Below are 12,394 nucleotides of genomic sequence, written 5' to 3'. Positions count from 1 at the left end.
CTCTGTCTCTCTCTCTCTATCTCTCTCTCTCTCTCTCTCTCTGCATTTCAGTTGTAAATGGGTTTCTCCTCTCTCTCTCTCTCTCTCTCTCTCTCTCTCTCTCTCTCTCTGCATTTCAGTTGTAATGGGTCTGTCTCTCTCTCTCTCTGAAAATCTGCATTTCAGTTGTAAATGAACAAGTCCCACTTGGACACAATGTTTTCATCTAATTTTTCCATTACATTTGAACTTCTGCCATACTTCTCCATGAGTAAGACTATGCCTTGAGGTCTTCCAATGTTCTCTGTCTGTGAGGATGAATTATCTGGCCATGGCTCTGGGGTTCTGGGGGGGTTCTGTCAAAGGTAGGGAGCCTCGTTCTCAGTGATTGTATGATGAACTAAAGTTGATCAGTTTAATGTCAGGGAAGGCTGTTTCCACTCTTACCCAGAAGGACCTGCAGGGGAAACAAGGAAAATACATTCATATGAGCATTCTGACAATAAGAGGGAAATGCAATTGAACTTGCATAAAAGCAGCAGCTATGGGAATGAACAGATTTAAAAAGAACATGACCACAATTCAAATAAAAGTCTGGGGATTTTTTTTGTCAAACATTATAGCACAATTCCTTTCAGAGCATTCAAGGCTACATTGTACAAATTTCTTCATCAAATCGCAAAAGAGTGAACAAAATAAAACATTCTCTTATTAAACATGCGCATGCAGCAACACAATAATAGCCAACATCAATAATCCAGTATGTTGTTGGAACCTAACAGTTTGTAACTCACAGATGTTGGTCAACTTGAATGCTTTGTACTTGGACTAAAGATTGGGCTATCTTTATCTACTTGTCAGAGTCAAATGGCTTACATCAATGGTGATTACACATAACAGTAGAATGTTGATATTGTCCCTTTCTTTACATTCTTCATAGCCTCTTAGTCAATTCTTACACAACAAATTATTGAGTGTATATCTGTACAGCTGTGTCACCATAGCTGTGATAAACAAGTCTAAATTATAATATTGTTTTCCCTTAAAAAAGGAGATGCAGCTGATGTCTCTGCTTTTAATAGTCTCCAAAGGGGCATAATGATCTTTGATTAAGTTTGCTTCACAACAACATTTCTCAAACTCATGCCCTCTCTCTCTCTCTCTCTCTCTCTCTCTCTCTCTCTCTCAGACACACACACACACACACACACACACACACACACACACATACACACACACACACAAACGACTGCAAGAGGACGTTCGCTTTCACTACCATTCCAATATGATAGCAGGGGGACTAAGCTAACAGAGCATCCATGCCTAATATGCAATAATTATTGTTAGCACTCTGATGTTTGATAATGTAGGTCAGCACTATTTTGTATTGTAATAACCTTCTGATATCTCCATTATAGATGGAACGCCTCTGGCACAAAACTGTATTATTTGTCTTACCATATTTCACTTTTCATTTTGTTTAATGTCTTTTCATTTTATTTCGATTGAGGAAGCAAAGAAAGACCAAATGATACCTGTTGAGTATATCAACAATTTTGCCTGGCACTGTGGTACCCTATATATTGTAGAATGTGATAGCTAATTGTTCATTTGCACTACTATAATTGTGTTACATGTATGCCTATTCATCTTTGCCAGGCGGAAAGCAATGATGTCACATGGAATGTTGAACCATCAGCTCAATAGATGTTGGAATTTTGCACAACCAGTTTTACACAATGATTTTCAATGTCTAAAATAGTCTCCCACCCACAGGCACATACAGGACTTGTAGCTGAGTGGGTGGGAGTCATCATTGCAATAGATATCTCTTTATATGGCTGGTTTGGGCACACTCTTGTGGAAGCCCTTTTCTGATCTCACAACACTGATCTCTCAGCATTTCCTTTCAGTAGGCTATATTATACATTTATGTATTTCACGGAAATTGTTCTTAATTCGTTAGTTTTCAATAGCACTGTACTACTTGATGAAGGTAAATACATTGATTTCATTTGATTTCTCTAGAATAAAATGTTTCTACTAATCTTATCCACAATGTGACCGGGCACACAAGCCTGCAGGGGCATGAGCTGATATTGCTACATCCTTCATGGCATTCCACATTTTTTAAATGCTTGAATAAGCACAAATTCCTATCTAAATGGTGAATGCAGTTAGTAAGCTTGTCCATGAGAGCAAAGAGATCATGCATTGAATCACATCAGCATAACATTTCACGTCCCGCTTTTTGTCTTTGTTCACACAGACTCACACACATTTCAAACACACGCTGCCTTTCCATGTCGGTTTTAGAGCGTTGTCAACATTTGTGTTGATACAAAGGCAGTATGAAAGACTGTTATCAGCCCAGTAATAGCCTAATCCTGCTCATTAGAAGCCTTGCTAGTATGAGGTGGTACTATATCCATCCCCCTCCAGGGTATGCCTAATTTCCTCCATTCCAAAAGGGTTCTTTGGCTGTCCCCATAGGAGAACCCTTTTTGGTTTCAGGTAGAACCCTTTTGGGTTCCATGTAGAACCCTCTGTGGAAAGGGTTCTACCTGGAACCAAAAGGTTTCTACCTGGAACCAAAAAGGCTTCTACCTGGAACCAAAAAGGCTTCTTCAAAGGGTTATCCTATGGGGACAGCAAAATAAAAAAAATTGGTTCTACATTTCTATGTTTTCATACCCTTTTGATGGTTTATTTTTGAATGGGATAATAACATAGCAAAGCCCTACCACGTACACACATGGGTATGACTGTTGGATTAGAGTTCTATTAATTTATGGTCAATTAAGACCAAAATACCAACATCTGTTGAATGGTTATATACAGTCAGGTCCATAATTATTGGCAGCCTTGAGTTGAGCAAAAAAGACTGCATCAAATAAATAATACAAATACTGAGCTACGGTGCCTTCAGAAAGTATTCACACCCCTTGACTTTTTCCCCCCAAAAATGTGTTACAGCCTGATTTTAAAATGGATTTATTGTCACTGGCCTACAATACCCCATAATATCAAAGGGAAATTATGTTTTTAGAAACTTTTAGACATTCATTTAAAATGAAAAGCTGAAATGTCTTGAGTCAATAAGTATTCAACCCCTTTGTTATGGTATGCCTAAATAAGTTCAGGAGTAAAAATGTCACATAATAAGGTGCATGGACTGTGTGTAATAATAGTGTTTAACATGATTTTTTAATAACTACCTCATCTCTGTACCACACACATACAGTGGGGGAAAAAAGTATTTAGTCAGCCACCAATTGTGCAAGTTCTCCCACTTAAAAATATGAGAGAGACCTGTAATTTTCATCATAGGTACACGTCAACTATGACAGACAAAATGAGGGGAAAAAATCCAGAAAATCACATTGTAGGATTTTTTATGAATTTATTTGCAAATTATGGTGGAAAATAAGTATTTGGTCAATAACAAAAGTTTCTCAATACTTTGTTATATACCCTTTGTTGGCAATGACACAGGTCAAACGTTTTCTGTAAGTCTTCACAAGGTTTTCACACACTGTTGCTGGTATCTTGGCCCATTCCTCCATGCAGATCTCCTCTAGAGTGATGTTTTGGGGCTGTCGCTGGGCAACACGGACTTTCAACTCCCTCCAAAGATTTTCTATGGGGTTGAGATCTGGAGACTGGCTAGGCCACTCCAGGACCTTGAAATGCTTCTTACGAAGCCACTCCTTCGTTGCCCGGGCGGTGTGTTTGGGATCATTGTCATGCTGAAAGACCCATCGACATTTCATCTTCAATGCCCTTGCTGATGGAAGGAGGTTTTCACTCAAAATCTCACGATACATGGCCCCATTCATTCTTTCCTTTACACGGATCAGTCGTCCTGGTCCCTTTGCAGAAAAACAGCCCCAAAGCATGATGTTTCCATCCCCATGCTTCACAGTAGGTATGGTGTTCTTTGGATGCAACTCAGCATTCTTTGTCCTCCAAACACGACGAGTTGAGTTTTTACCAAAAAGTTATATTTTGGTTTCATCTGACCATATGACATTCTCCCAATCCTCTTCTGGATCATCCAAATGTACTCTAGCAAACTTCAGACGGGCCTGGACATGTACTGGCTTAAGCAGGGGGGACACGTCTTGCACTGCAGGATTTGAGTCCCTGGCGGCGTAGTGTGTTACTGATGGTAGGCTTTGTTACTTTGGTCCCAGCTCTCTGCAGGTCATTCACTAGGTCCCCCCGTGTGGTTCTGGGATTTTTGCTCACCGTTCTTGTGATCATTTTGACCCCACGGGGTGAGATCTTGCGTGGAGCCCCAGATCGAGGGAGATTATCAGTGGTCTTGTATGTCTTCCTTTTCCTAATAATTGCTCCCACAGTTGATTTCTTCAAACCAAGCTGCTTACCTATTGCAGATTCAGTCTTCCCAGCCTGGTGCAGGTCTACAATTATGTTTCTGGTGTCCTTTGACAGCTCTTTGGTCTTGGCCATAGTGGAGTTTGGAGTGTGACTGTTTGAGGTTGTGGACAGGTGTCTTTTATACTGATAACAAGTTCAAACAGGTGCCATTAATACAGGTAATGAGTGGAGGACAGAGGAACCTCTTAAAGAAGAAGTTACAGATCTGTGAGAGCCAGAAATCTTGCTTGTTTGTAGGTGACCAAATACTTATTTTCCACCATAATTTGCAAATAAATTAATTAAAAATCCTACAATGTGATTTTCTGCATTTTTTTTTCAATTTGTCTATCATAGTTGATGTGTACCTATGATGAAAATTACAGGCCTCTCTCATCTTTTTAAGTGGGAGAACTTGCACAATTGGTGGCTGACTAAATACTTTTTTCCCCCCACTGTACAGTACAATTATCTGTAAGGTCCCTCACTCGAGCAGTGAATTTCAAACACAGATTCAACCACAAAGACCAGGGAGGTTTTCCAATGCCTCACAAAGAAGGGCATCTATTGGTAGATGGGTAAAAAAAAAGAGACATTGAATATCCCTTTGAGCATGGTGAAGTTATTCATTACACTTTGGATGGTGTATCAATGCACCCAGTCACTACAAAGATACAGACGTGCTTCCTAACTCAGTTGCCGGAGAGGAAGAAAACCACTCAGGTATTTCACCATGAGGCCAATGGTGACTTTAAAACAGTTACAGAGTTTAATGGTGATAGGAGAAAACTGAGGATAGATCAACAACATTGTAGTTACTCCACAATGATCACCTAATTGACAGAGTGAAAAGAAGGAAGCCTGTACAGAATAACAACATGCATCCTGTTTGCAACAAGGCACTAAAATAATACTGCAAAAAATGTGGCAAATCAATTAACTTTTTGTTCTGAATACAAAGTGTTATGTTTGGGGCAAATCCAATACAACACATTACTGAGTACCACTCTCCATATTTTCCCGCATAGTGGTGGCTGGGAGGACTTGGGAGTTTTTCAGGATAAAAAATAAATGGAATGGAGCTAAGCACAGGCAAAATCCGAGAGGAAAATCTGGTTCAGTCTGCTTTCCACCAGACACTGGTTTTCAGCAGGACAATTGTCTAAAACATAAGACCAAATCTACATTAGAGTTGCTTACCAAGAAGACAGTGGTCTAGTTACAGTTTTGACTTAAATCTGCTTGGAAATCTATGGCAAGACTTGAAAATGGTTGTCTAGCAATGATCAACAACCAATTTGACAGAGCTTGAAGAATTTTGAAAATAATAATGGGCAAATATTGTACAATCCAGGTGTGCAAAGCTCCTAGAGACTTACCCAGAAAGACTCACAGCTGTAATCGCTGCCAAAGGGGATTCTAACATGTATTGACTCAGGGGTGTAAATACTTATGTAAATGAGATATTTCTGTATTTTATTTTCAATAAATGTCCAAAGATTTCTAAGAACATGTTTTCACTTTGTCATTATGGGGTATTGTGTGTAGATGGGTGGACCGTCATTTGTTTTGTTTATCCATTTTGAATTCAGGCTGTAACACAACTAAATGTGGAATACGTTGAGGGGTATGAATACTTTCTGAAGGCACTGTATGCAAAAAAAAATTGGGAAATTATATAATTTTATACTAATACAATTGCTCAGAGAAATAGATTTTGTTGAACAAGTAATAAAAACAAATCTAAAAAAGATAGGGGTCAAAATTATTGGTACTCCTGTTTTAATTCTCTAGGCACCCTCCCCTTGCAAGGATAACTACACAGCCTTTTTCTAAAATGTTTTATGAGATTGGAGAACACGTTGGAAAGCTTCCTAGACCATTCCTCCATAGAGAATCTTTCCAGATCCTTGATATCCTTCGTCTGCTCATATGGACTCCCCTCTTCAATTCAAACCACAGGTTTTCAATGGGGTTTAAGTCCGGAGACTGAGATGGCCATTGCAGAATGTTGATTTTGTGGCCAATTAACTTTTTTGTTGTTGCATGCAATATAGCTCAATATTTGTATCCTTCAAGTGAAGTGTGAGTGGAGCGATATTGAGTGAGAAAAGGTATGACCTCATTGCCATACTGTCTCAGCCCTAGACACAGCGTGTTGGGCAGCGGGCGGATTTGAGTGAAACTAGGTTTCTTGTTTCTTGTTTAACCCAGAGCATAAATTAATGACATGTTCTAACACAGCTTCCTGTTTTACAAATTCTTTCAAAAATATGAGTCAATGTAACTTCACTTCTCTTAACACAACCCTGCCAAACCCCCTTACATGCCAAGGACAGTTGTCGGTTGGCACTCACTCACCATTCATTCTCTCCTTGTGAATCATCTATGTTTTTCTCATTGTTTAGATAATCCACGTTTGACTGCTCATAAAATAGAAAACGCTATAAATAATTTCGAAATGTTTAATTAAGGGTGATTAACATCAAACCGTTGCGGTGGTTGATTTTCAAACCGTTGTGGTGGTTGATTTTCGGAGGATGGTTTTCTGTGGTTTCAGGGAAGGGTTAGGATGAGGCACACAAGGCGAGTTTGTAGGAGGGAAACTATGGCTGACACTGAGGCTGCCATTTTCCAACAGGAGCTTGGGTGGTGGTGAGGAGGAGGAACACTGATGGACAGGGCTCATTTCATCAGTCAATTCTGGCTGTAAGTGCATATCTGTGTTGTCGACGTCATATTGCAGGTCACAGTCAGGGCAGTACCCGTGATACTGGACCTTTTCACTGAATCGGACCCGCTCTCTGGTGGCCTGGGGGCATTTGCTCTTTTCATGCCGTAGCAAAGGCATGGGCGTAAGTCCTTTCTCTGGAACACTATTTGAGATGGAGTACAATAAGTCTCTGTTCGGCTTCCCTGTGAAAACTTCATTGCGCATAAGAGTCCCGTTAGCCTTGGCTAGTAGGTTCCCTGATGGTGGATTCTTGTTGTTCTCCTCCGCTTTGATAGGTGTCAGCCTGGGAGGTGGCAGAGGAGGATGGGGCTTCTTCAGCACGGTCAGGACAGCAGGGCTGACAGACTGGGGCCTAAAGATAGCGTCGTCAGGGTAGATCTTGATCTTGTCAATGCTGGAGGCTGTGGTGGTGGTGGTGATGCTGCTACAACTGCTGTTCAGGGTGTCTGTCTTGGAACTGTCCGTCATCTCCTCCTCCAGCTGTAGGTCACACGTGAGGGAGTCGATCTCATGCACAACCTGCACCAGTAGAAAGGAAAAAGAGCTATCATGGACAGTTCTTATGTTTAGTTTGACAGACATCAAAGTAACAAGACTATTAGAGCAGAAAATACAGCAGCAGCCAAAATGTTACCGTATGAAGCACTTGTTGATGTGCAACCTGGCTATTAAAATAATGCATTATTATAATCACTTTGTTGACATTTGGTCATCTCAAGCCAGATTCACTTGCAACACAACAATATTATCTGATTCATTACAGGTTGTGTTGGATGAGTTGATCATCCGCTAAATGTATTTGTAAGGTAAGGGGAAACTACCCACACAACCCACCAAACTGTATTCAGACTCAGAATCAAAAGCGGGACCCTCTGGCTATGAATCAGCAATACTAACTTGTTTAGATAAGAATTCATTCTCTGTGTATGCACTTACACGTAGTGGACATATTGAAATAGTTGAAAGCACATACTCTGCCCCCCATACATTCCATGGTTGAGGTAATAAGAATATACCTAGTCAGTGAAAATTGCAAAGACATCCCTTCATAGTGAATGACTACATCTGCCCTTAGGTATCTTTACTAATTTTGACTAGAAATAAACCCTTATTACTGATATGCATGCATCAAAAGACACAATGTTCAAAACTATTAGGGATAGTCTGAAATGACTTTGTAATCTATAACTGGCACAATACCTATTAAGACCTATGGGGGTAATATTCATATCATTAAAATATTTTACTACTCACATTACAGTGGTAGCCAATACTTTGCCAAACCATGTCTGTGAACAGTATCCATATAGTATACCTTTTTAAAAGTCATTACATTTGGAAGTAATTAACGCTATTGAAGTAATATTGAAGTAATATCAGCATATCCAAATGTCATGGAATATTAAACTGAGGCTGGGCGAAAAGCTCATGTAGAATGAAATCTCCAAGCACAGTCATACATGGATAATTTAGTGGGCCACAAAAGAGAGTCACAGTATCCAGTGCCACATGCTGTGGGGCATGTTGATTCTCTCTCTGTGCCAAGCATCTGGGTTCAGCTCCCCTTAAACGTAGGCTTGAATCCAGAAAGTATAGTGTGTGAGTTGAAGTAGATAACTGCATCTGAATGGGATTTATGGAAATATTGGCTTTGATATTGACAACCCTCTAGGTTGGTTGTTTTAGCAGTGTTGCTAGACTAACAGATTGTGTATGCTTCCCTGAATAGAACACACTGATCCTGCTAGTATTTAATTCAAATACTTGTTGAAAAGGTTGAAAGAGGACCATTATTTCAAGGAAACATGTGCCGTGTATCCATTTCATTCATAATGTAAGAAAAACCTTGTAGGTCTTATCCAAGTGACAACCTGTCAAATAGGGGCGAGTATTTCAGCCCCAACAGGCTGGACAGCTCTATTCTTCCAAAAGCATATACAGTGAGGGAAAAAAGTATTTGATCCCCTGCTGATTTTATACTTTTGCGCACTGACAAGGACATGATCAGTCTATAATTTTAATGGTAGATTTATGAACAGTGAACAGTGAGAGACAGAATAACAACAACAAAATCCAGAAAAACGCATGTCAAAAATGTTATAAATTGATTTGCATTTTAATGAGGGAAATAAGTATTTGACCCCTCTGCAAAACATGACTTAGTACTTGGTGGCAAAATCCTTGTTGGCAATCACAGAGATCAGACGTTTCTTGTAGTTGGCCACCAGGTTTGCACACATCTCAGGAGGGATTTTGTCTCACTCCTCTTTGCAGATCTTCTCCAAGTCATTAAGGTTTCGAGCCTGACGTTTGGCAACTCAAACCTTCAGCTCCCTCCACAGATTTTCTATGGGATTAAGGTCTGGAGACTGGCTAGGCCACTCCAGGACCTTAATGTGCTTCTTCTTGAGCCACTCCTTTGTTGCCTTGGCCGTGTGTTTTGGGTCATTGTCATGCTGGAATACCCATCCACGACCCATGTTCAATGCCCTGGTTGAGGGAAGGAGGTTCTCACCCAAGATTTGACGGTACATGGCCCCGTCCATCGTCCCTTTGATGCGGTGAAGTTGTCCTGTCCCCTTAGCAGAAAAACACCCCCAAAGCATAATGTTTCCACCTCCATGTTTGACGGTGGGGATGGTGTTCTTGGGGTCATAGGCAGCATTCCTCCTCCTCCAAACATGGCGAGTTGAGTTGATGCCAAAGAGCTCGATTTTGGTCTCATCTGACCACAACACTTTCACCCAGTTCTCCTCTGAATCATTCAGATGTTCATTGGCAAACTTCAGACGGCCCTGTATATGTGCTTTCTTGAGCAGGGGGACCTTGCGGGCACTGCATGATTTCAGTCCTTCACGGCGTAGTGTGTTACCAATTGTTGACTATGGTCCCAGCTGCCTTGAGATCATTGACAAGATCCTCCCGTGCAGTTCTGGGCTGATTCCTCACCGTTCTCATGATCATTGCAACTCCACGAGGTGAGAACTTGCATGGAGCCCCAGGCCGAGGGAGATTGACAGTTCTTTGTGTTTCTTCCATTTGCGAATAATCGCACCAACTGTTGTCACCTTCTCACCAAGCTGCTTGGCGATGGTCTTGTAGCCCATTCCAGCCTTGTGTAGGTCTACAATCTTGTCCCTGACATCCTTGGAGAGCTCTTTGGTCTTGGCCATGGTGGAGAGTTTGGAATCTGATTGATTGATTGCTTCTGTGGACAGGTGTCTTTTATACAGGTAACACGCTGAGATTAGGAGCACTGCCTTTAAGAGTGTGCTCCTAATCTCAGTTTGTTACCTGTATAAAAGACACCTGGGAGCCAGAAATCTTTCTGATTGAGAGGGGGTCAAATACTTATTTCCCTCATTAAAATGCAAATCAATTTATAACATTTTTGACATGCGTTTTTCTGGATTTTTTTGTTGTTATTCTGTCTCTCACTGTTCAAATAAACCTACCATTAAAATTATAGACTGATCATTTCTTTGTCAGTGGGCAAACGTACAAAATCTGCAGGGGATCAAATACTTTTTTCCCTCACTGTAGGTTGGCTACATCCACATGTCAGAGCAGGTTAGATTGCGGGTTATGGAAGATGGTAACCAACAAGGATTATTATCATCAATGTGTGAAAACAAAAGAAAACAAATAAAGCATGAGATGAATGAATAAATGCAGTAAAATTGCAATTGTTATTCAGCTTAAATAACTTGGACCCAATGACAGCACTGACAAAGTCCTGATATTGTAACAAGGTGCCTAGAGAGAGCTGCTGTATAATTTGACAGGAGACAATTCTCATGGAAACAGTAGGCTTAGGCTAGACTGTATTAAGATGATGAAATGAAATGCAAAACCATTCCGGTGAACTACAAGATTAACAATTAATCATGATTAATATGTGCGCTTAAATCAAAGCCTGCGGACCAAGACGCAGCTGCGATGTCATCCTCCGCACAGCCAACCTGTCCTAAATAAATGTCATGTTCACTGATAAGATATATGGTCACATATGATAGGCCAATGCAGTATGTGGGTAGGCCCTGGACTTAATTCTTTAAGCCTTCAGATGTTTATTATAGAACAAGCTTGTTTTGTTCCCCATCAATAGAAAAGCAATAGCCTAACCATACCAGCATGAAATCAAAAACAATGTATGTTCATCTCAAACAGCCTAAAAGCCACATAAGCCAGACATAAGGAAACCTATTCCACTAACCTCTTTGAGTTCCTTGGCCACATCCCTCAAGTCTCCCAGGATGGTCTCCAAATCCTTCACGATTGTCTTGATCTGCTTTTTTACTTTCACTTTGGAGACTACTCCTTCAGCAGATTCTGCATTTGATGTCCCTGACATTCTTCGTTGGCACAATATATTTTAAGGATCACTTGTAAATCCTTTCGGTGAAGCAATACCATTTTGTCGATGCATTTTAGTGTTCCGTTTTCTTCACATTCCTATAGGCTACATCACCCAATAATGTAGTGAAGCGCAGTGACAGCGTCCCGGCGAGTACGCCTGCGCAATAGAGCATAGCAAAAATAATATTATCTTAAAAAATATATACAAAATAATGTTGCTGAAGAGGTGTTTCTCGACAGTTGCTCATGATCATTCCGCTGTTACCTTTCACATTTTTCTCAAAAACCAAATGCTGATAATCACATTTCCTTGTGGCAAGCAATGCAAATTCACAATTTTTAAGATGCCTAGTCAGATATTCGGTCCAGCATGATAACATAATGATAAGGAACAAGGTAGATAGGATAGAACACAGCAATCCAATCCATGCCCAATATTCTAATCATAACGGTCCATAGGCTGCGCCAGGCATCCCCGTTGATCAGATTCTCTCTCAAAAATATATTTATATTCTATACGACGACAGTCCGATATAGTATAGGCTATATTCATAAACTGCAGTTACATTACTGAATAAATTACAAGTGAAAATCATTCCATCTTCACATTGCATCTTCATCGAAGCCTCCATGGTGTCTGATAGCCGACGTCGGGGGAGAGAACGGTCTCTGCACGGAACGGTCTCTGCACCGCTGCCCTTTAGAGCTGTCATAGCATGACACGCGCACACGCCGCAGAAGCAGATCACCTGGGGCCTCATTTATAAACCATGCGTATGTACAAAATATACCCCAAAAATGTGCGTGCGCCAGTTTTCATGCAAAAGTTGGCATTTATAAAAAATGTACTTGACATGAGAATGTGTTCAGATCCCCGCAAACTTTAGACCATGAATACACACATCTGCTAGTGGTTAAAATAGCGTATTGTATTGCAAG

At 40.6% G+C, this 12,394-nt stretch overlaps 1 protein-coding gene across 2 annotated transcripts; it reads right to left on the bottom strand.

Moving 5' to 3' along the window:
• Nucleotides 1-370: 370 nt before the first annotated feature.
• Nucleotides 371-12,128, bottom strand: LOC121587253 (protein Largen-like). Of its 2 annotated transcripts, XR_006004027.2 has the most exons (3): nt 11,313-12,128; nt 6,724-7,615; nt 371-436 (listed from the first exon to the last, which is right to left on the bottom strand). XR_006004027.2 is itself a non-coding variant. In XM_041904165.2 (2 exons), exons 1-2 carry the CDS (start codon nt 11,448-11,450, stop codon nt 6,872-6,874), a joined length of 882 nt encoding a protein of 293 aa, XP_041760099.1. In that variant the 5' UTR covers nt 11,451-12,128; the 3' UTR covers nt 6,411-6,871. The 2 variants fall into 2 exon arrangements, 1 of the variants encoding a protein (XP_041760099.1); XM_041904165.2 differs by lacking the exon at nt 371-436 and having other exon boundaries at nt 6,411-7,615.
• Nucleotides 12,129-12,394: the final 266 nt, after the last annotated feature.

This window comes from Coregonus clupeaformis, chromosome 18 (assembly GCF_020615455.1).
Source record: "Coregonus clupeaformis isolate EN_2021a chromosome 18, ASM2061545v1, whole genome shotgun sequence".
NCBI lineage: Eukaryota > Metazoa > Chordata > Actinopteri > Salmoniformes > Salmonidae > Coregonus > Coregonus clupeaformis.
This window is presented reverse-complemented; position numbering and strand designations above follow the sequence as displayed.

What these genes read in the sequence shown, in the direction of transcription:
- LOC121587253 (XM_041904165.2), bottom strand. Translation starts at nt 11,450, where the DNA reads ATGTCAGGGACATCAAATGCAGAATCTGCTGAAGGAGTAGTCTCCAAA. An exon ending in TGGCCAAGGAACTCAAAGAG is followed by an intron (nt 7,616 to 11,312) that starts GTTAGTGGAATA and finishes CTACTGGTGCAG; the next exon opens with GTTGTGCATGAGATCGACTC.